Source organism: Antechinus flavipes, chromosome 1 (genome assembly GCF_016432865.1).
Source record: "Antechinus flavipes isolate AdamAnt ecotype Samford, QLD, Australia chromosome 1, AdamAnt_v2, whole genome shotgun sequence".
NCBI lineage: Eukaryota > Metazoa > Chordata > Mammalia > Dasyuromorphia > Dasyuridae > Antechinus > Antechinus flavipes.
In genome coordinates, this window is record NC_067398.1 from 547,513,244 (window position 1) to 547,538,459 (window position 25,216).

The 25,216-nt window shown below is 37.7% G+C and overlaps 2 protein-coding genes across 2 annotated transcripts in view; one reads left to right on the forward strand and one right to left on the reverse strand.

Annotated features, from left to right (window-relative positions):
* Positions 1 to 25,216, forward strand: part of ATXN1 (ataxin 1) — a 654,648-nt gene that overhangs the window by 519,440 nt on the left and 109,992 nt on the right. The gene's annotated exons all lie outside the window — the stretch shown is intronic.
* GMPR (guanosine monophosphate reductase) overlaps positions 1 to 25,216 on the reverse strand; it is an 84,115-nt gene that overhangs the window by 13,597 nt on the left and 45,302 nt on the right. The window contains exons 5-7 of the mRNA XM_051970651.1: positions 23,988 to 24,069; positions 16,957 to 17,063; positions 1,706 to 1,748 (exon numbers count right to left, since the gene is read on the reverse strand). Of these exons, the coding sequence (XP_051826611.1) occupies positions 1,706 to 1,748; positions 16,957 to 17,063; positions 23,988 to 24,069 (232 nt within the window). The remainder of the gene's footprint in view (positions 1 to 1,705; positions 1,749 to 16,956; positions 17,064 to 23,987; positions 24,070 to 25,216) is intronic.

The window sequence follows — 25,216 nt, forward strand, 5'->3', positions numbered from 1 at the left end:
TCATAAGAAGAATAAATAATTGTCCATTTCCAATATTAAACTTCATCAGATTTTCACCAAATTATCACACTAAGAGATTGGAGGACAAGCAGGTTTTTAAGGTCACTGATAGTCAAAGTTGACTAACTACCTCTGCATCTGTCCTGTACAAGTGGGGATTATTTCAATTAAATAATTCATACAAAATTTACAGAGTAAATTTAACTGAGGGCCTGAATTCTGAGTATAGGAGAATATAGAATTCTGATATTAATGCTCTACCTTTGTATGTATAAGTGAGGTCATACCATTTGTCTTCTCAAGGAGTTGGGCGGGGGGGAATGTGAATTCAAATTTTTAAAAAATGTTAAAAATGTAATTGGGAAAGATTTAATGACTTTTTATAAAGGAAAAAAATATCAATGCTTGTTCAGTGGTTTCCAACTCTTCATGACCCTATTTTGAGTTTTCTTGGCAAAGTTACTGGAATAATTTTGTCCTTTCCTTTTTCAGCTCATTTTGTGGATGAGGAAACTAAGGCAAATGGGAGGCCCGAGGTCACAGAATCATCCTAACTCCAGAGCCAGTACTTTCACTGTGCTCAACTGAGCTTTTAGTTACGAGGCTGGTTAGGGGATGGAGGTGTCTGTCCCTGAATGGTAGCCAGGGGTTTGTGGCAGTCACTCTGAGTGACCCACTCTGTAGTTCCGATCTTCAGGGCTCTTGACTAGAACGTAGAGAAGGCCAGACAGAGCCCCCAGGAGCCGGGCGTCGGCCCCCAAAAGCACCCTTCTCCCCTGCTGCTCAGCACGGGGGGGCCGGGGAAGAGGTGGCCACGGCTTTCTCCTTGGCTTCTCCAATGGGACAAAGAAAGGCTGGGCTAGGGAGGAGACCCGGCCGATTCAAGGCGACATAACCCCCGACGGCAGAACTCAGAGCAGCCACTGCTAAATTCCCTCCCTACCCATCTACGGCTCCCTGGATGTTTTCAAACTATGGCTGATGAGTAAGACCAAGAAGCCAGACGCAGAACTGTCAAACCTCTGCTCCTTAGGCCCCTGCTCGGGGGATGCTGTAATTCTGAGCACTGCCCTCTACTGCCCCCTTGTGTGCCTCAAAGGAGGGTTGGAAGGGACCTCTCCGTCCTGAAACAGACACAAGGGGGTGGAGGAAGGGGGGCTGAAAGCAGATAGGTCATCGCCCCTGACCTTTTACAACCGCTTCCCCAAAAGGGTTCCTCACCCTTCGGTCAGGAAAAAGGGATGCATCCATCTAAGAACCAGAGTCCGTCAGAGAAAAGAGGACTTGGGAGACCCATGCCCCCTGCCGGGGGACTAGCTTGCTATGTGATCTTGGGTTAATCACTTCACCGCATCTGGGCATGAGCCACTGAAACTTGATGATTTCCGAGTCTATGGTGTTTAAGAAAAAATCCTACGTGCTGGGCAGGGAATTCTGGAGCCAGCCAGGCTCCCATATAATCTGTCCCCTAACAGGCACAAGAAAAATGGAGTCCCCTCCATAGAAACCCAACGGGAGGAAATGCTAATCGTGCCCTGAGAACTCCTCCCTCCCCCCCCTCCCCCCCGATCCTGGTCGTGCCCTGTCCAACTGAGCTCTCCAAGTGCGCTCCTGTCTTCTTGTTCCTCGTCACCCAGAACCTGTCCCTCCCTCAGCCTCCCTCTTCCCAAAGAGGCAGCTGGGGAACAGTTGCTCCTGTGCTTACCAAAGGCTTTGGCGACATCTCCTGGACAAGTACAGCCTCCGTCCTTAAGAAAAGAAAAAGCCAGTCAGTCCGACCAGGCAGGAGAGAGGGAGCCCCCTGGTGCCCTCTGGGATTGGTGCAACTGTGGGGGAATTGGTGCAGGATGCATAGACAAATAGCCCCAGAGCCTAGGTCACATTCAGCTATAGAAGGAGTGGGGGGGGGGGGGGGGGGGGGGGGGGGGGGGGAGGGAGAGGGAAAAGGAGAGGGAAAAGGAGAGGGAAAAGGAGAGGGAGAGACAGAAAGACAGAGGGAGAGAGAAACAGAGAGAGAGAGAGAGAAAGAGAGAGAGAGAGACAGAGAGAGAGAGAGAGAGAGAGAGAAATAGAGAAACAGAAAGAGAGAGAGACAGAGAAAGAGAGAGACAGACAGACAGAGACAGAGAGAAGAAGGAGAGAAAGACAGAAACAGGGGCAGAGAGAAAGAGAGAGAGACAGAGACAGAGAGACAGAGACAGAAAGAGAAACAGAGAGAGGGAAAGACAGAGACAGAGGCTGAGAGACAAAGAAGAGACAGACAGAGACCAGGGGCTGAGAGACAGAGAGAGACAGAGACAGAGAAAGAGAGAGACAGAGAGAGACAGACAGAGAGAGAGAGAGAGAGAGAGAGAGAGAGAGAGAGAGAGAGACAGAGAGAGAGAGAAAGACAGAGAGAGACAGAGAGAGGGAGAGAGAGGAAGGTGAGAGAGAGGAAAGGAGGGAAGGAAAGAGAGAAAGGGAGGGAGGGAGAGAGAGACAGAGAAAAAGACAGAGAGAGACAGAAGGGGAGGGAGAGATGGGGGAGAAGGGAAAAGAGATGATGGAGAAAGACAAATCAAGCGGAGAGAGATGGAAGAAGAGGGAGACAAATAGAGAGGAGAGAAAAGGAAGAGGGAGACAAATAAATATGTGGTAGGGGAAATGAGAAAATGATCTTTAGATAGGATATTGACAATAAATATAATAGAAAAGGCACCTAAGTTATATCATTTATAAAATGAGAGGTTGAAGATGATCTTTATGCTTTTCTTTCACCTCTACAACCAAAAAGATTCTAGAGCATTTATGCTTCCCACTCCTTAATTTACTTTCAATTTTCCTAAAATATAACATCCATGCTAAGGCATATCACTTCTATTTACTCCAACAACCATATTTAAAATCCCTACTATTTGAAAGCACTGTGTTAGATATTAGGGATAAGATGCCAAATATAACTCAGACCTATGCTTGGTGAGCTTACAACAGAATGGGAGAAAGCCAAATACACAATTATAAAAAAGATCAATTAATACCTGGAGCTACTACACTGGAAGAATAGGGGGATATGGGTGGAGGAGGGAGAAATCAAATCAGTCCCCCCGAGTTCTTTTCCCATTACCCTGGCAGGGGTCTGCCTCATTTGCTGAAGGACCTCTGACTCCTCTGCCCCTGGGGAGCAGCACGTCTCACTTCTGCCTATGGCCTCCCTGAGTTTATTTTGGTTTTCATTCTAGCAAACCCCATTTTATACAGCCAGAGCCAGTCATCATTCCAAGCTTCTTCATTGTGTATGCACAGTGCACCCAGGAGGTGGGGAAAGTGTACTATTGGGTTGGAAATAGTTTCTGACCTCATCCTACATGAGTGGCTTACATAATCCATTGCCAAGCACTGCTATTTCTGCTCGAGTCTTCCTCTCCCCGGGTCATTCGTGTTCATGTTTATAAAACAGGACTAACACTTTTCAGCTTCTGATTTAATTGTTAGTCTTTCCCTCCCTGCTTGAAGTGTTCTCGCAACTGGATGGTAGATAGGATGAGATTTTATTTGACACAAATAGAAAATTAATTTACGGGAAGGGGAAAGGATATTGGGTTACTTCCTGTATTAAAAAAAAAAAAAACCCTCCCACTTCACACAGATGCTATCATGCTTATATAATTTATACCATCCCTCTAAATACAACTCAAAAACCATTTGGGGCAATGTAGATCATCCAACCCACATCACTGCATCTCCTACATAGCCCACTTCTAATCCTTCAAAGTGGTTTGATATTTAGCAAGAAGACAGTACAATGTTTTTTCTGTGAATTGAGCAAATATGAGTCTACAATGATGAGGAGGAATTGAATTTAAACATATGACTTACTCTACTTCTAAGATGAAATAAAGGAGAGACAGAACAAGCACTGGGATGATGGGAAATGATAGTTATTCTTTTCCCAATCAACATGAAATAATAGCCACTATTTCATGAATCTGTTAATGTTTAAAAGCACTTTCCTCACAATAACCCTATGAGGCAGTTAGTTTAAGAACAAGCAGATACCACTATTTCACAGAAAGGAAAAATGAGACTCAGAGACATTCTGTGACTTGGTCACATATCTATTAAGTGTTAGGGTCAGGACTTGAACACAAGCCTCATAACTCCAAGTCCAGCAATCCTTCCAAAATGACCAAGAGGATGGCTAACTTCATACCTTCATGACATTTACTCAGATATGTCTAGGTGTCGATCAGGACTGTGCTTAGAAGTTAAAAGATGAGCAATTAGGTGGCACAGTGGATAGAGCACTGGCTCTGAGGATTAGGAAGACCTGAATTCAAATGTGACCTCACACTAGCTATTTGATTCTAGAGCAAGTCACTTTACCCCGATGGAAAACCCGGAAGGAAGGAAGCAAGGAAGGAAGAAAAGAAAAAAGGAAGGAAGGAAGGAAGGAAGGAAGGAAGGAAGGAAGGAAGGAAGGAAGGAAGGAAGGAAGGAAGGAAGGAAGGAAGGAAGGAAAGAAAGAAATCTAAATTACAGGATGGAAAAAACATGGTTCAATAGCAGCTCATGTGATTAAAAAAAAAAATATCACCTACTTAGGAAAATCAGTATCTGCCAGCAATGGACAGCAAATGCCAAAGAATCTAATGAGAAGATTACATTACATTACATTACATTACATTACAAGATCTCCATTACAAGAAGCCTAGCGTAATACAGTACTGCTGAGTTCTACCCTGAAGTGCCATACCTGTTCTAGGTTCCAAATCTTAGGAAGAACTTTGACAAACTGGAACACTTTGAAAATAAAGCAACCAGAACTAAGGGAGGAGTAGTAACTATAACACGGGAAGATAGTTTAATGGAACTAGGATTGTACAGCCTAAAGATGAGAAGACTTAGAGGGCACATGAGAGTTGTTTTCAAATATTTAAAGGGATGTCATACAAGATGGATTGGACTAGTTCTTCTTGGCGCCAGAGTATAGAATAGGGACCAATGAATATGGAGGTCAATTTCAGCTCAATATAAGGAAAGAAATTCCCACCATTTGGGACTGTCTAAAAATAGAAGGAGCCATTTCATGAAATAGTAGTGAGAGCTCCCTTACCTCAAGTACTCAAGCAAAGACTGGATATGGCAGCAGACTGGGATGTTGTAGGAGGGACTCGCATATCAGCAAGAGTAGATGATCTATAAGATCTTTTCTGACTCAAAAAGGTTATGATCCTAGGACTGCCAACAAGGAATCAGGACTATGCCAGAAGCCTGAGTTGCCATCCAACTTCCAGGTTGTTGTTCAGGTATATCCAATTCTTTGTGATCCTATTCGGGGTTTCCTTGGCAAAAATACTAGAAGAGTTTGTCATTTCCTTCTCCAGATCATTTCTCAGACAAGGATATGAGGCAAACAGGGTTAAGTGACTTGCCTAGAATCAGCCAGCCAATATCTGAAGCTAAATTTGAACTCAGGAAAATGAGTCTTCCTGATTCTAGACCCAGTATCTCTCCACTGCACCACACAGCTGCATTATTAAATCGCTTTCACAAGTGTTCTACTCTATCATGGCTAACAGGGACAGGAGCACGCTATCTGTGACTATTCTGGGATAGAAGGGTGCCCATTTCTAGATAACACTACAAGTTATTGTAAGAATACTGACTCAAATAAAAGAAGTCTTGAGCCCTGAGAAACACCTATAAATAGTATTATGTCTGCTACATGGTACAGAGCAGGGCTTCTTGGACTTTTTCCATTCATGACCCCTTTTTGCCTGAAAAATATCTGTGTGACCCTGTGTTTACAGGCATAAGTACACAAATAAGTATACAAATCAAACATTTAAGGATAAGTCATAATTTCACAACCACACTCAGTTATGAGAACCCATATGGAGTCGCAAATCACAATTTAAGGAGCTAGAGAAAATAGTGCTGTGCATTTAAAATTAGTATACCTGAATTCAAATACTGCCTCAGATCATGGAAACACTGTAAAAACTGTGAAAGTTTAACTCTGAAACACAGAGCAAATTATTTAATCTATCTCAGTTTTAGCTTTTTCATCTGTGAAATGAGGATACTAACAGTACTTATCATCCAGGGGTGGCCCTCTATTCCTACATTACATTGCCTAATTTTAAGAATGAAATGGACACAGAGGGCCAACCTCAGTCAGTATTTGTCCAGAATGCCTTGGATCCAAGATCTCTCTCTTATACATGCTGCCTGCCTCAGTGAACTTCAGAATATCACTAGCAAAAATTATAAGGAAGTCATTAGAAATCGTTAGCTGGAACATTAGATGGAAGTCAGGAAAACGAGTTCAAACCCAGCTTTAGACACTCACTAATTGTACAAGGCTGAGCAAGTCACTTAACTACTATTTGTCTCAGTTTTTCCATCTGTAAAATGGGAATAAAAATAACACCTACCTCCTAGGTGTAATGGGCTGAGGCTTGAGTTGATGCACTGAGGTCCCAAGCACATGAGGCTAAATAGTAATTGGACCATACTCTATTAATATATAAGCTTGGAGAAAGAATGGCCCCCAACCACTCTTTGTGCAAGTCCTGATGTGTTGTATAGGAAATGACGATTTTGGTGGGTGGAGGCAGGGGAGTGGAAAAGGAAGGACTATTTAGCCTCATGTGCTTGGGACCTCAGTGCATCAACTCAAGCCTCAGCCCATTACACCTAGGGTTGTTGTAAAGAACAAATGAGACAGTATTTGTAAGGAACAGTGTCTGACACACAATAGGCACTTAATAAATTCATGTTTCCTTTTTTCCTATAAACTGTCATTATTGATCAAAAGTGATAAAGGAGATTTACTCAACAAAAAGTAATCCACACCAAGGACATCATAAATCTGGACCAAAATTAAATATAATTAAATATGTATATATGTATATAATATATAATATATAATATAATAAATACAATACATAATATGTAATATATAAATATATGATACATATATATGTATGTCAGATAATTTTTTTACACAAATACAGATCTAATTATAACCATCCATTATAGTTCTGTTCATATGATGCTTCTGCTTATTTTAGGTCAGTTCTCACTTCTACCATTTCAAGAATGAAAATCTAAAAGTTCATTATAAGTTTGTTTGTTTGTTTGTTTGTTTTTGGGGGGGTGTTGCTTAAAGGCAAAAAAGCAGGGAAAAGATCATTTAGGATCTCATACAAACACATATCTGTATATATTTACAGATTAAAGGAGTCCAATTTTCATGTTTTGCCTTTAGCAAATAACCACACCCCCCCAAAAAAAAAACTACATATGCAAAATAAGGCAGACTTGCTATATAGCTCAACAACTTATACTGTTTTATAACAGCTTCTCAATAAAGAATGAAACAATGGAAACAAGAATCATTTGATTTCTGGCAGAATTCTAGAATATATAGCCCCTTTTTCAAAAGTATTTTTCTACCCAGTGCTTGAAATTCCATCATTGAAGAGCCATGATCCCTTAGTTTTAAATACAAGTACTCCTGATAGAGGTGATACATTGAATCAATATCAACTTAGAGCAGGAATTTTTTGCCTTTTTTTGTATTAGGATTCCTTTGTGTCCCATAGTGAAGTATATAGACCCCTACTCAGAATAATATTTTAAAATGCATAAAACAAAATACATAGGATTACAAAGGAAATCAATTAAATTGAAATAGTTATTATTTTAAAAAAAAATTTCATAGACCTCAGGTTAAGTGACTTTGACTTAAAACACACACTTAGCAAATTCTTTCATTCCTAAAAGAAAGACTTCAGAGCAATAATTCATTAGATAGCTAGACTGGGAAAAGGGAAGGCTGAGAGATTTGGTTTATATAAAAATCAATTAAAAGGATACTCAAAGGGGAAGTAGGTAAGGGTCAGTAAGAACAAAATGGGCCTACTTAATTTTGCCTGGGGCTGGCTGTAACTACAGTTACAAGTAGTTACAAGTAATAACATTTTTCATGGGATTTGTGAGTAAACTTTAAAGGTCATATTGTCTGATATTACTGTTTTAATTGCTCACATTTATAGATACATTATCCATTTGTGACACAGTCCTTAATATCCATTATTATGGGATCACTTCCTCATTGATACATAGATGTGGTACAGAGAGGAAGAGCAGCAAGGTAAAAGTGAGAAAAAATAATCAGGCTCTTTATTCTTTTGGGGTTCTTCTGGCCTCCAGCATTAAAAGGAAAGACATGGGGAATTTCAACCTTTCTTCAGGACCATGAAAGAAGAAAGACTTTGGGAAGAAGTTACATAAGAGAGCTGGCAGATTCCCTCATGTCTCTATCCACAGCTTACTACTCCAGAGACTTTGGGGAATTTACCTTTGGATAAAATCTGGGACTCTCTCATTTGAGCTGAATTACATTATTCCTAATGGGAGAATTCTTTAAATCTATTATCTGGTAAAAACAAATTTAAACATCCACATGCAGTAAGTGTCATATAAATGCTTATTGTGTTCCACTGTATTGGTTCAACCTATTTCCATTTTGATTCATCCTTCTATTCCAATATTATTATTAAAAATCTACTTTCTGCTATTCTTAGCTTTTTTTTCTCCCACCTCAGATTGCTCTGGGAATTTATTCTTACAGGTCCAGGACACTCCTGTATACAAAAGGACTCAGCTTCTATCTTCTAAATGTCATTTTAATGTCTAAATTGGTCATTATAAATATGGGCTTGCACTCTTGATTAGTAAGAGTTCACTGTATCAAGTGGACTGTCGCAAGATTAACCACAGTGTACTATTGTCATCTTCCCCTTTGAGTATCCTTTTAATTGATTTTCATATATACCAAACCTCTCAGCCTTCCCTTTTCCCAGTCTAGTTATCTAATGAATTATTGCTCTGAAGTCTTCCTTTTACAATTCCTGGAAAGAACACATCAATCCATTTGCTGTGTCTCCATTCACCATCCAGTGATTGTCACTGGATCAAAACTCCCCTCTGACCATGATTTCCCTTTATATGTGATCTCCCTCCACTAGAATGTAAGCTCTTTTAAATCAGTCAGTCAGTCAACAAGCATTAATTAAATTTTTACTGTGTGCTAGACACTGTGCTAAGCACTGAGAATGCAAAGCAAAGCAAAAGAATCTTTGATTTGTAGGATCTCACATTCTAATATAGGACAGCTAGGTGATGCAGTGGATAGAATATCAGGCTTGAACTCAGGAAGACATTTCCTGTTTTCTTATCTGTAAAAATGTGCTGAAGAAGGAAATGGCAAAGTACTCCATTATCTTTATCAAGAAAACTTTAAACATGATCACAAATTTCACAAAGACTCAAACATAACAACAAAAACAAAATATTATAATGGGGGAGGGGGAGAATCAGCATATAAAGAATTAAGTGGATATAAGATATATTAAGTTCTTAAAGGATAGAAATTTAAAAGATCAGGGAATGTCTCCTTTTTTCTATAATTACTCCCAGCAGGTAAGCATTCTGCCTGACATAAATTAAGAGCTTAATAAATGTTTTATTACCCCTACTTTTTTTTCTAATAAATTCTACTCCTGATCATTGTTATTATTTGTGTATATCTCTTATTTTCTATTTATTGTTCTTTTCACACTTCCATTCCTAACACAAGGCCTGGAACACTGTAGGCACAAAGTAAAGGCTTATTTATTGATTTATCTGATCCACTACAGCCTTTTTAAGCAATATTTCTTTCTGCTCTTCATCAGCATTATTTCTCTTTGCATCTTCAGGATTTTGTTTATCCCTCCCATGCTTACTTGATTCATAGAATTTTAGCCCACGAAATCTGATTTATCTTTTCTCTAAACTTTTTTGAAATCTACTGGATTTCATTTCAAAGCTGGAGTTCATTACAAACTTGGAGCATCTATCTTCCCACCTCTAAAATGGACTAGTCTTTTCTCTCCCAAGACCTGCAAAATTTATTTTGCCAACAGTAAGTCCCTTCCTGGTAGGTGAAAATCTCATCCAAAATAGAATTTCTCCTTGTTCATTTTCCATCTTTTGAAGGCAAGTCGGGAAATATTGAGTTGCTCTGATTTTGGCAAAGAAGGCTAAAGTACATTTGGAATCATGGAGGTCCCACCATTATTACTTTATCCTACTTCTCTGCCAGGCTTTTGATCTGTGTCCCTAACACCTCATTGATTTCTTGTTTCTATTTAGGTTTTGTTTCTGTCTAATGTCCAATGGCATTATCGCTTCTATTCCTACCTTCATTGACATTTAGCCAACTGTTCCTTTATACTTTCCTCCTCTGTTTTCTAAATTTCCTCACATTCATATATTACCTTTAAATACAATCCTATTCTAATTTCTCCAACCCAATTCCTTTTTATCTTCTTGTTCACCATTTTTTGGAGGAGGTGGTTACACAAACTTTGTATATTTATATATAAATGACAAAAGCCATGGATTTTACTATTCTCTTTGTCTCTTTTGTGAACATCTAAATATCTCTAATATTATTCTTCCTATACTTAGTCCATATACATTAATGGGGTTATTTTTAAGTTTTTCTTTTCCTCTAAAAGTCCCTTTGATTCAATTTATAAGACACCAGACAAGGAATGTTATTAGACTTTATTAGGTACACTACATATCTGCCTATTGACCTGACATTTCTAGATTTTAAGCTGTGCTCCAGAAGATCAAATTCCTCTCTTTGTAATCTGCCTTCTTCTTTTGAAGCCTGTAATTTTATACAAAGTGCTTTAAGGTTTGCTCTTGTGCAATCATTTTCTAACTCTGTGATCCCCTTGGGGTTTTCTTGGTAAGAAAGTGATTTGCCATTTCCTTTCCAGCTCATTTTACACATGAGAAACTGAAGCAAACAGGGTGAAGTGACTTGCCCAGGATCACACAACTAGTAAGTGTCTTAGGAAAGATCTGAACTCAGATCTGGATTCCAAGTCTGCACTCTCTCCACTGTGTCACCAAGTTATCCCCAAGTCTTTAGGTAATCTGCCACCCAAGTGCACAGCAAAATATTGTTGACAAGAATCATCCAGCTTATAATCGAATACTGCAGTGAGAAGAATTATACTATATTATAGGGCAGCTCATTCTAAAAATAACAATAAATTTACAAAATACCAATTATTGTCATTATTAGTTAAAGAAGGTGACATGAAACATGGGGAAAAACAGTTGCTTGGGGATCGGGGATCTCAGTACAAATCCCATCTCTCCTTCTTGTGCAATCTTAGGGAAGCTATATTACCTTCCTCAGGCTTAGTTTCTTCATCCATCCAACAAGGGAATTGGACCAGATGGCTTCTGACATCCCTTCCAGCTCACAACCTATGATTTTATGATGCTCTCCATGGGTAGAAATGATTCTGGGTTTCTGAAGGCCAGAGAAGCTTCAAAGACTGACACAAGTTCTAGAAGGTCTTACCAATCTGAGAGGGTTTAAAGACAGTCCTGGCAACAGAACAGTCTTCTGTTAAAGAACAATCTAAATAAATATTAATAGAGAAGTTTAAGCAGCTTAGGTGGTGCAATAGAGTGCCAGGCCTGAAGTTAGGAAAAATTCATCTTCTAAGTTCAAATCTAGGTGTGAACATTTACTATCTATATGACACTGGGCAAGTCACTTAACTCTATGCTTCAATTCCAACATGCATATAATGTGCTGGAGAAAGAAATGGCAAACCACCCCATTATCTTTGCCAAGAATGCCCCAAATGGGGTCATAAAGAGTAGGACACAACTGAAAAATGACTGAATTACAACAAGAGCCTTATTTTCAGCAGTTTGATTATATAGTGATAAGGTTTTGGTTCATGTTAATCCATGAAAGAAAGAAAAAAAATATAAAATGCCCTTTATTCCTGAGTGGTCCCCTTTCACTAGCTATAATAAAAGCTATATAGGGAAAATGAGGATAAAATATTAAGAATCACATCATTTTTAGACCATCAATAAGTATTCACTTAATGGTTGATATTCTAAATATGAGATATTCCCAGTGAACAGTGAGTTGAAGATACTTCAAATGTGGTCTGACCGTAGCAAGGTACAACAGTATTATTATTTCCCATGATCTTCCCAGAATGCTACATTTCTATTAATTCAATCAACCTTTGTATTGGTTCAGTTTCAACTAGTTGTCAACTGCAATCCTGAAATTCATATGAATTACTGACAAGTCAAATTTGCTCCATATTATTTGTACAGTTTTTTAAACCTAAATGTAATGTTTTACATTATTTGCTTTTATCTCATAGTTTAGGTTCAGGATTAATAACTTTTTGAAATGAAGTTATAGGCTTCATTCTGTCATCATAACATAACCTATTCCTTTAAGTTTTTTTTTGGTCTTCTTCAGTCTGATAATTAGGCTAACTATATTTTCATTGATTAAAAAAATATTGAAGAAGGCAGGACCAAAAGTAAAACTTAATAATAGCTTGACCAAAACAAAATTAATAATGTTGGTCTGCTGCAGTAAAAATAAATGCATCATAAAAATATTTCTGCTACATAAAAAATGCATCATGAACAACATTTTTAAAAAATCAATAAAACTACTATTCCCTTGTAAATGGTTACATAAGACTTGGTTGTTTTTGTCACTCACATTGCAGAGCTGGTATTGGGGGAAATGTAAAAAATATTTTGAAGAGTTTTAGGAGAGGATGATTAATGTTTTAAAGAGAAGGAACATAATAGATGAAAAAAATGTAGAAATGGGAGTCAGAAAAATCTGGGTCTTTTTCAGCTCAGCCACCATCTGACAATATAAAAATGACTTCACTTTTTTGGGCCTCAGTTTCTTTATTTTTAAAATAAGACATATGTACTACATTATTTTGAAAGTATTTTCCAGTTTCTAATCTCTGTTCCTTCTGTATCTCTTTACCTAAGGTGTGTGAACTTGTTTTTTTAAATACTTTTTTACAGTATATCAATACAATTGTTTCCTTCTGCAGTCCTATGGTTTTTTTTTATTTTATCTATTTAAAAATAGGATTCCGAGATGGGTTCACATACTTCACCAATTTGCCCAAGAGGTCTAAGACACAAAAAAGGTGATGAACTCCTGATCTAGTAAATGATATAGGAGAGAGAGAGGGGAAATCTCCATATCGTTTATATTTGCTGGACTTATCTTGAATTTTTCAGGTCTGTGCTTTACTGGAAAACACTCTTGCTTTTTTAAGTATGGAAGAAAAGTTCTAATAAACAGAAACACTATCCCAAGCATAGCCCCCTGGGCCCAACTGACTCCTTGCTGTGGCTTGCTTCTTCACTTTAATAGAGCAGATGTGCTTTTTCAGCAACTAAAGTGTAAAATGAGACAGCTGGCAATTGAACAAAAAGGCAGTAACCAAAAAGTCTGATGGGTTTCCAGTGGATTCAGAATTATTGGCAACAGAAATGTAATTGTGAAACAACATTAGAAAGTGGTTGTGGAGTGATGATCCTTTTGAACCTCAGCTAGTTCAACTAGTTAGCTCAGTGCTAATAAGGCCAAGGCTGTGGGCTCCTTTCCTCTGCAGGCCAGTTAGCATCACTTTGTTCTGTGGCCACAGCTGTCTCACAAATGTGTATTTGGTAATAACAGGGAGCCATGTGAGGAAGCATGGCTGAGTCCATAAAATCCATTACCAGTGCTGGGAAAAATCCAAAATGTACATTCTGCTTGGCTGGAGGCAAGGAGAAGGATCCCAGCATGCTAGTCATCTGACAATTATGTGCCAGACACTGTGCTAAGTCTTTGGGATACAACAATAAGCAAAAAAGAGTCCCTCGTCTCCACCAGCCCCTCTAACGGAGAAGCCCCAGATCTCTCACGTATCTCTTACAGAGTGAAGTACATAACTAGCCTCCAGTTCATTATCTGCTGAGATGTAAAAGCATATTCTCCGTGAAGAACAGAAAGACCACTGTGAGGTTGTAATCACAGTAGCATTACACACACAGAGTAAAAATTCAATAAACACTGATGATTGAATGATTAGTTATTGAAAAACTCTAAAGGAAGCTCTTTCTTGTGAAGGGTCATGGAGATCTGCTATTGATTTTATACTACTTAATTTTTTATAAAGAGGGAGAGGGCTGACACAAAAGATCATATTTATCAAATCATAACAAAATCACACAAAGCTAATGTGGCTAGTTAGCACCATGACAACAGAATGGGATGGTGGGCTGAAAATTCAACAAGGATAAATGCAAAGTTTGACATTTAGGTACAAACAACAAATTCCACAAGTACAGGAAGAAGATTTGGCTTGGCAGACACCCATGTGAAAATGATATTCAGGATTTAGCTGATCACAGTCTTAATATAAGCCAGCAGTATAATACAACCACTGAAAAAGGAAACACAGTTTAAGGTTGTATTGGTAGAAATATATTATACTGATCGGCAGGGAACTATAAATTAGTACGTTCTGCCCAGATCAGATCACACCTATAAGGGTCATTGTATTTGATCCTGATCATTTGCCACCCTATAAGAGGGTCACTGATAAACCAAAATGAATCCAACAGCAACATTGTGAAGGGCCCAGGAGGCAAATTTTATAAGGAAAAGGTCAGCCTAAAGAAGAAAAGATTGCAATGTTTTAACTATTTGAAGGGCTGTCAAATATCCAGAAAATAAAAGGAGTAAGAGAAATAGACTTCTGCTATTCTGCTCCTAAAGGCTGAACAGGAATCAACAATAAAGGTGAATTTCAAATGGTACTTTACAATTCACATACATCATCTCATCACAAGACAATTCCATTATATTTATATATATATATATAATATGCATATATATAATACTAATATTGTTATGCTCGTTTTATAGTTTTAAAAATTATAGTTCAGAGTGGTTAAATGACCTTCTTAAGTTTTACTCAGGTAATAAGAGAAAGAGTTAGGTTTGGACCCAGGTCATATGACTCCAAAGTCAAGTAGACGTTATTCTAAGTATATCTCAGCTACCTCAGGGAGCAGAAGCTACAAAGAAACAGATTTCATTTCCACATAAGGGAGAACTCCTCTATGAATATACCTATTCAACAATGAAACAAGTTTCCAAAAGCGATAGTGAATTTTCCTTTACTCAGTACAATTAAGCAGAAACTGTATGGCTATGGGTAAGCATGGTGAAGAGATGATTCTTCATTGAGTAGGAATTGTACTCAAAATTAGTTCAATTGAACAAATTTTTATTAAATACTTATTATGTGCAGGGCTTCATATTGGAAGCTGAGAATGCAAAGACAAAAACAAAATATCTGCCCTCAGGAAGCTTATAGTCTACTTATGCATAAAATGTAACCATATAAGTAAATACAAGGTTATATGAAAAGAGAAGAGAAAGACAAGAGATAGAGATAGAAGGAGAGAGGGGAAGGTGAAAAGAGAGGAGGAAAAGGGGATAGGAGGAGAAAGAGGGGAGAGCAAAAAGACTGAAAGAGGATAGAGAGGCAAAGAAAGAGACAGAGAGAATACATCATGAATATCTGGGAAGGAATCAAAGAACATTTCACATGAAGAGTAATAGCTGAGCTGAGTTAAGCTTTGAAGGGATGGGAATTCTGAGAGGTGAAGATGAGGAGGGAACCCAAGGTCTAGTTCATGAGAAGAAAGAAAAGAAACAGAAGGAAGAATGCCAAATTCTAAAGACAACTGGCAATTCTGTTTGTTTGGAACACAAAGTTCATAAAGGGGATTAATATGAAATCAATATGGAACAGTAGGTGGTAGCCAGATTATAGGGATCTTTAGGTGTCAGGCTCAAGAATTTGTATTTTTTTTTTCTTCCAGTCAATGGAAGAAACCTGGAGAGGATTGAAAGTACAGGAGTTTTATGTTCATTCATGTGCTCTGGGAAGATGATTCTGGCAGTTACATGGAAGGTAGAGTAGAGAGCAATGCCAAGGAGAACAGTTAAGAAGCTATTACAATAATCTGGTAGAGAATTGATAAGGGCCTGAGCTAAAGCAGTAACCATATGAATGGAGGACAGAGAACAGATATGAGATATGCTGTGAAAGTAGAATCAAAGAGATCTGGCAACTGATTATCTACATTATCTTCCCATTTTAAAGTTCTGGAACTCTATGTGCATTTGTCATTAACATAATTAACTAATGAGAATGATCATTCAAAATAATAATAGCTACTATTTGTATAGAACTTTAAGATTTGAAAAGTATTATACATATATTATCTCATTTGATCTTCATAACACTATAAAGTAGATGCTATTATCCACATTTAGCAGATGAGGAAACTAAACTTGACAAAGGTTAATTGATTTTCCCAGAGATACATAGCCAGGAAATATCTGGGACAAGATTATGAACTCAGATCTTCCTATTTTTAAGTCCAGCCCTTTGTCTATTTGTTCATAAGCCTGACAGAATCTTAAGAGAGTACTTATTTCAATCCCTTCATTATTACAAATAAAGAAACCAATCCTAGAAATCTAAAGTAATTTTTCAAGGTCACCGAATTAATTCATATCTACATAGCTTTTATTTTAAAATATAAAGGTAGAGACGGCTCGGTGGTATAGTACCCAATAGAGTACTGAAATCAGGAGGAGCTGAGTTCAAGTCTTGTCTCAGACACTTAGTTATGTGACGCTGTATACAAACCACTTAATACGCTCACAGTAAAATAAAATATAGAAGTACTACACGCCACACCTTTCTTCTTGAGCTATACTCTGTAATATGGACACTTCACTAACTTATTTAAATCCTTTCACCCATTTAGTCTGCATTAGTGAAGTTTTCTTGCAACATTTATAGTTTTATGATGTCATTTTACATGTCCCAGGAACTTAGACCTACAAGTGGCTCCAGGTGACAATGGACAGGGAGTACAATGGCCTATGCTAAGGATGAGAAGCATAATTTCCCTTCATTGCTCCCATCCCTGCCTCTATCCCACCCTCACCACCAGACTAAAGTCCCAACTTACAGAGATAATGTGTCCCTTGAGACCATGGGCAGAGTCAGCACACTCAATAACAGCACTCAGCTGAGGATAGCCCACACCAGTTTTGGTTCGAGTGGTGCACACAGAACCTGGCAAGAGAAAGACAAGACCCATTATGAGAAGATTAAGGAACACTCACTGACACCAAGTGAGGGAATGAAGAATACTTTTCCCTTCTTTCCCTCCCTCTGTCTCTGTGTCCCTCTATCTCTGTCTCTCCCTCTGTCTCCTTGTCTTCTCTGTCTCTGTCCTTCCCTCTGTCTTTTTCTGTCTCTGTCTCTCTCTCTCTCCACACACACTACACACTACACACTTATTTTCAGGACCGAGTGAATCAATCAAAATATCCTTGTAAGGATACCCTATAATTTAAAAAAAATATATAACCGTATCAGGCTATCAATCTGTGTATACCCTTTGATCTAGCAGTGTCTTTACTGGACCTATCCCAAAGAGATCATTAAAAATGGAAAAGGACCCATGTGTACAAAAATGTTTGTAGCAGCTCTTTTTGTAATCGTAGAGAACTAGAAAATGAGAGGATGCCCATCAGTTGGGGAATGGATGAATAAGATATGGTATATGGATGTAACAGAATGTTATATTCTATGAGAAATTATGAGCAGGCAGATTTCAGGAAAGCCTGGAAAGACTTACATGAACTGATGCTAAGTGAAGTGAGTAGAACCAGGAGAACATTGTACACAGCAACAAGAAGACTATGTGATGATCAGCTGTGATGAACTTGGCTCTATTCAACAATGAAGTGATTCAAGGGAATTGCAATAAACTTAGAATGGAGAAAGTCATCCACATCCAGAGAAAGAACTAAGGAGACTGATTGTGGATCAAAGCATACTATTTTCACCTTTTTTGTTGTCGTTTACTTGCTTTTCTTTCCCATTTTTTCCCCTTTTGATCTGATTTTTTCTTGCACAGAATGATAAATGTGGAAATTGTTTAGAATAATTACACATGTTTAATCTATATTGAATTACATGCTGTCTAGGAGAGGGAAGATGTGGGGAGATAGGGAGAAAAACTTGGAATACAAGGTTTTGCAGGGTTGAATATTGAAAACTATTTTTGCATATATTTGGAAAAAAGCTATTATTATTAAAAAATTAAAATTAGTTTTCACTAATATAGCCAAATTTTTAAAAAACTGAAAAAAAAGAGATAATCATATTTTGTATTTGTAAAGCACAGACTATTAAAAGTAGAACAACTAGCTCATTGGATCATAGTTATAAAGCTGTACAGAAACTCCAAGTTTTTAAGTCAAACCTTCTTTTTTAAGATGAGAAAACTGAAGCCCAAGGAAAGCTGACTGCCTTGCCCAAAGTTGCCTATGTAACAAGCATACATGGTAAAATTTGAAACCAGATCCTCTGACTCTGGGGCTGGTGTTTTTCCCATTGTACCATGCACTTTTTAGCAGATCAACTGATCAAACACCTTAACTCTGTAAATGATGAAACGTTAGTTTCTGGACTTTAGCTCAGAAAGATTAAGTGACATAAGATTACACAGCCAGTCAGTATGTCAAATTAAGGACCTAAATTTAAGATGCTTAATTGCAAGCTTGAAGAGTTTTCAAAATGCCTCATTTGCTCTTTTCAATAAACTTATAAGATGGATACAGATATTATAATTTTTATTCTATTGATGAAAAAGCTACAGCTTTTAAAGGAGAAATAATTTATGCAAGTCACACACATATAAATTAGTCTCCTATTTTCTCACCTGGTCCTCCTCTTGCCATATCCCATCACTTGGGATACAGCAAGACCTGCTGCCCATAGCAACTCTGCTTGATGGCTGCCCAGTATCATTGCATTTTGTCCAGTTTGTTTTATGATAGTCACTTTAAACTGAGCTAAACCCCACATATACATACACTTTCACATGTAAAATGACACAAAATATAACATGAGTCTTCCTTGAATAAAAAGGGAGAGAATAATAGAAAATTATATGCCTCACAGCCCAATCTCCTTAGCAAGGTTTATATTCGTGTTGGTAGAAAGGCAAATTGTCAGATATGTGGAATTAGTCTGCCTTCTCATATACCTGCTTAGAAATTAGGATTAAACAGTCCAGCCTCAGTGGAGTACATGAAGAAGACAAAAGGCACCATCTAAGCCCTGCATGTCAGGAAAATCCTACTGGAGCTACCTCTTCCCAAATCCCTTCATGTAAGGGTTTAATTGAGCCATATTTGTCACTTGAAGCTCTTCACAATTTTCCCCCAACCTATCTTTCTAGCTCTATTACATATTCTCCTTTTCCTATATACAAGTCTACTCAAATTGGCCTTGCCATTCCTCCCAACAGGGCATCCCATTTCTAATATGTCTTTCTCTAGCTGTCCCTCATATCTGCAAAGTACTTTCTCTTTAACCCATCTCTTAGAATCTCTATTTTTCCTTAAATGTCTATTCAAATGCCACCTTTTACATTTCTGAATACCCCAACTACTGATGCTTTTCTCCTACAATTGTATCTATTTTTATATATACCTATGTATGTACCTGTTGATTCCTCCAGCTGGATTATGATCTTTAAGGGCAGGAGTATTTCAATTTGGTCCTTGTATCTTCCACATCTAGAACAGTGTCTGACATATAGTGACATATAGCATAGTCAAAAGTGTCTGTTGATTGATTGAATGATAGTAATCCCAGGACATCTCCAGGGCAGTCATTCTTTAAATCAGGGGTGGGGCCAAATAGCCCAAGTCAAGCCACAGAGAAGGATTCAGAATACTAGAATAGCCTCAACTGGGTTCTGGAGAATTGGCCAAGTGGGTGACAACTTTAAACTTTTCTATTATGTGTCCTGCCTTTAATAGCAATTTTATATTATTTGAATCTCTTTACCTCAGTGAAGTATCTTCAACCAAAAGCAAAAAGGATTGTGGCAGGAGACAAACAGCTCTGACTATCCTAAAGAAATGATTTTATCTCCCCATATCTGTCACCAACTGTTATTCCTCCATTGCCCTTACTTATTTTCTGCCTTATTTCATGTTTTGAACTTCTTTGGCTTTTCCACCACATGCCCAGGAACCTCATGATTCGAAAATATTGTCATCCTGCAAGAACTAAACAGCCTTGGTACTCACTTCTCATCAGTACCTTCTGATCCTCTGAAAGGTAGAGGCATGAACTGCTCATCTCTCATTTAAGGAGAAAGGGACAGCATACACAGCTCAATCTCTCATGGCTACCTATTGCATTCATTTGGGACTTCAATGAGCTCTTCATCATGCCCTCCAAGCCTAATACTTCTAATCCACCACCCTTTCCAACCTTCTCTCCCCTAGTTTTTTACTTTTCTTTTGAGTGTTGTCTTACATTAAATTGTAAACTCTTTGAGGTCAGAGACGTGCTTTTTTTTTTTTTTTTTTTTTTTTTTGGTATTTGTATTTCTAGTGCTTAGCACTGTGTTTAGCACAAAGTAGATGTTGAATAAATGGTAATGACTATTATTAACTATTGGCTGACCCCAACAAAGGGATAATTTCATACAAGTTTAGAATTCAAAGGCTTTTCAGAGATTATCCTAATTCGATATGCTTTACAGGTGAGAAGTCACAGATTCTTAAACTTTATAAGGAACCAAACTCAGTCGAAAATAAAATCTAAAAATTCTAGTACAGTGGTCTTTCTGCCACACCTTAGTAAATTGTAGAAACCTCTGGAACTCTACCAGTCAAATGTAGATTTACTCAAAGGCAGAGATCTTAAAACATCCAAGACCAACAGATATCTAATTCATTATTGAGAAGCTCCAACTATATTTGTTTGTTAGCCATCCATTTATTCCAAAACATCTGAAAAATATCTATTGTATACTGAATTCTAGCTCTTTACACATTTATTTCCTAATCCTTTAAAAAAGGAATTCTTGATCTGAGGACTGAAAACTGTTTATTTTGATAATTGTATTTCCATAGAATTGGTTTCTTTTGTAATCCTATGTACTTAATTTTATATATTTTAAAAGATGATCTTGAAAAGGGATCCATAAGCTTCATCAAACTGTCAGAGGGGTCCATGTACCTCCCCCCAAAAAAGATGAGGGCACACAGATCAAACAGCTTGAAAATAATGACAGAGCACACACCTAAAAGTGTGCTACAGTCTGAGGAACTTAGTTAATCTCAGCTGTCACTAACAAACATTGGTAAGTCACTTAAGCTTTTGGTCCTTGGCTTCTTCATCTGAAAAATGAGGAGATTGGACCAAAAGCTTAAGTGACTTACCTAATGTTTAATTAACTAAGAGATAACGTTTTTATGCCTAATCAAGATTTCTTATGCTTATTTCTCTTCTGACATATATAAGAAATTCTTTAAACAGATCTTTGCTTTCCTTTCTTTCCCATTAATCTTTCTTGGGAGTAAAACAGAGGGAGAAGAGAAATGGGAAATAATACAATAAAAAAGCAACTTGGCACTGAACTAAATCATGTTAGCAAGATTTTAGTGTCACAAACACGTTTGGATATAATTCTTCTCCTTCAACCAAAACCACAAAAGTGGCTACCTTTCTTTGGTGGGTACAAATTAGCAAGGCTTTTATCTGAAGCACGATGGTTCATTGTTAGCCTTCTGGTATACTCCTCATGGGACCAGGGATAAGGAAGGCACTCATCACTTCCTACTGATTGCCTCTCCTAGTTATTACAAAGAATAATTCTATGTTCCCATGATTCTGCTCCTTGAAAGGTAGTTCCAAAAATGTAAAAAACTCTGCCCTCTTCTCATGTGAACTATTACAACAGTCTCCTAACTGGTCAACTCACCTTCAGTCTATTTTCCTTCCAATCCATAGACATCACTGCCAGATTAATATTGATATTTGAGATTGTTCTTGTAATATCCCTGTCCAGAATTCTTAATAACTGCCTATTGTCATTGTACAAAGCACAAATGCTTTAGCTGAGCCTTCAGGACCCTCCACAATCTGACTCAAGCTTATCTGAAAATATCTTTACCTCTTATTACCATCTCGTCATTTAATCCATAGTCAGAAGAAAATAAAATGTTAAATCCTCTGCTTGGCTTTTAAAACCCTTCAATACTTAACTCTTTCCTGCCTTTCCAGTCTTTATAACTTTCACTCCCCTCCCAGTAACTCTGTGATCTCGTGACACTGATTTCATTGTGCATCTTCACTGATTGCTCCCCCAAAACTGGGATTGCCCTTTCCATTTCCTCTTCGTGACTTTCTTCAAGTTTCAGGAAGTCTTCCCTTCTGCTAGAAGCTTGTTCCAGCCTTCCTTAATCTTAGGGCCCTGACTCTGAGATTGTATCTGATTTATCCTGTATATATTTTCTATGTACATATAAGATGAGTCTGCATGTTATCTCCCCAATTATACTGTGAACTCTTTGAGAGCAAAGATGTTGTTTGCCATGTTTTATATCTCTAGCACTTGGCAAGGTGCCTGAAACATAGATTCTTAATAAATGTCTCTTATCTTGACTTGAAAATGAGCTTTAATGACAGTAGTTAGGTATAAAGGAGTATTCTTAGATTTTAATCTTGCCCTTGATAACCTTGGGCTATCAGCTTCTGTTCCTTCTTTGAAATAAGGGGGGTGAATTAGATGAATTCTAACATCCCTTCCAGCTCTAGATCTTTGAAAGCAAAAGTAAATAGAAAAATAAGCGATCATGGAGAATTTTAAAAATAGGCACCTCAGATTTCTTATCACTGCCTGGTCCCTATGCCTAGAATGCAACTTCTTTGTCCATTGGAATCCTACTTGTCCTTGAAATTATGGCTTAAATGCCATCTCCCCCAAGAAGCTTCTTCTTTGATCTTCTCAGTTAGAAGGGACCTCTCCAATCTCACCTCATAACAATTTGTACTTCTTTGAACTTATCACTGCCCATTTTGTAATTTTGCATGAGTTTCGTCCCTCTCCCTCCTGCTGGCAGAGTTTTCAGCTTTTGAGGAATAAAAATATTATCTTATTCATTCTTATTCAATAAAAATTTTATCTTAATCCCATTATTGTTAGCCCTTTACCTGGTTTAGCAAGATCTTAATAAATATTGAATGAATGAATGAATAGAATACAGATAAAGAACACCTCTCCATATAGCCATTCTAGTCATTCTGCCCTATGTACTTCATTTGGGTACTTTCCAACTAGTTCCGAAGGGCCCCTGGAGGATACAGCAAAGTAGCATCACATATATACTTTTCTCCCACAAGACCAGTGGTTCTTCCTCAGAGCAAAGAGCCTTCTGGACTCCAAGAGTTAACTCAGAGGAAGCATTATGAGAGTTAAGCCAAGGTCAGAGCTTTTGTGGAGATGGCCCTTGTGAATGAGTATGATCTCCACCTATACACAGGAAGAGTAGTCAAAAGTCTTACACCTTGGGACATGCTGGAAAATTAGAGCCTTAAGGAGAAAAATGTGAATGTGAAAAAGCCCAAGATATGAAGCTAAATGTGGACTTCAGATTTGAACTAGCCATATGTAGGATTCTTCAATATTCCAATCAGTCCTTTCTCTCCTAAATTCTCCTAACATTTTTGCTAGCTCTCCTTTGTTCCTATCACATTCTATTTTATGTCATTAATTTTAAAATCACATTTTTTATCTCCCCTTTTCAGACAGACTATAAGATCCTTGAAGTCAGATACTGTTATTTTCCATCTTTGTATGCCCAGTTCCTAAAAGTGTCCTTGCATACAAAAGTATTTAAGAATTTTTTTGTATTTGCTATGGAAAGAGTAAAACATTATTGCCACAGATGTTCCACCTTCCCCCTTAAAGGGTTTTAGGCTGAGGAATCAATGAAGCCAGCATTCTCTCCTTCTGTACTCATTACTGAAATCACAATCAATTGTCCAAATTTTGGACAAACTCACTTAAAGATTCTCCAAGGTCAGTGGCCATTTTTCTATCAATTCCCCAACAATAGGAACTTCTTCCCTACTCTCCACTTTCTCTTCAATATGCTTCTCATACACTATCTCAGTTCTTACCTGGTCCAATTCCCACTTTGATGATGTCTGCTCCAGAAAGAATAAGCTCCTCTACCATCTCTCCAGTCACCACATTACCTGCCTGAGACAGAGAGAAGAGCATCATTAACTCAAGATGTTTTCCTAGAAAGTGTAGAAAAGATTCTCCATCTGGGCTCCACAACTTCTAGCTTCCTCCCCTGTAAATCAATCTCTCAATAAACACTTATTAAGCACCTACTGTGTGCTGGGCACTATGCTAAGCACTGGGAATACAAAGGAAAGCAAGAAAAGACAGTTTTTGGTCTCAAGAAGGAAATTTTCTAATGGAGGAGACAACATGCAAACCCACCATGTACAAACAAGCTCTATATAAGACTAACTTATTTAATCAACAGAAGGGAAACTCTAGAATTAAAGGGCATAAAGAATAGTTTCCAGCAGAAGATGAGACTTTAGCTGGCACTTGAAGGAAGGAGGAAAGACATTAGGCAGAGATGAAGAAGGAGAACATTTCAAGCATGAAGACATTCAGTGAAAATGTGTGAAGTCTGGAGATGGAGTCTTGTTTGAAGAACAGTAAACAGAACAGTGTCACTCTATTGCAGAGTAAATGATTGGGGTTGGGCATAAAAGCATAAGACATAAGAAGATTGGATACTTGACTTTAAGATCTCTATAAGCTACCTTGAGGAACAATAATAATAGTTAACATTTAGATGATACATCTAAATGCAAAAGTGTGAAGCACTTTATATACATTATCTCATTTGAATTTTACAATTTTATGTAGTAGGTCTTGTTATTATGCCCATTTTACAGATGAGGAAACTGAGTCTATGAGAAATGAAATGCCTTGCCTAAAGGCTCTCTTGCCATGTCCTGTGATCTTAGAACTATCCTATCATTTTTTCTTTTCTTGAACTTTGTTAGGTGCTGTAACATAAGGGATTTTTTTAGTATGGCAAAACACTGCTTCAGAAGACTACATGAGATTCAAAATGAAGTGAAAACTCATTAATGCAGTGTAAATGAGGCACTTACATAAAGGATTCTAAGAGAGTCTTAAGCAAATTTTCAGGTATGACATTGAACTTGTGATGATCAAATGTGAAGCAGAAAGCACTGTTTTCAAATGAAATTTCAACTCTATTTTGTATCACTGACATTCCTTCAAATTAGTTCCACATTCACCTTGTAATACTTGTTATGACTCAAGCTTTTAAACAACTGTTTCCTTTAGTAAAAGA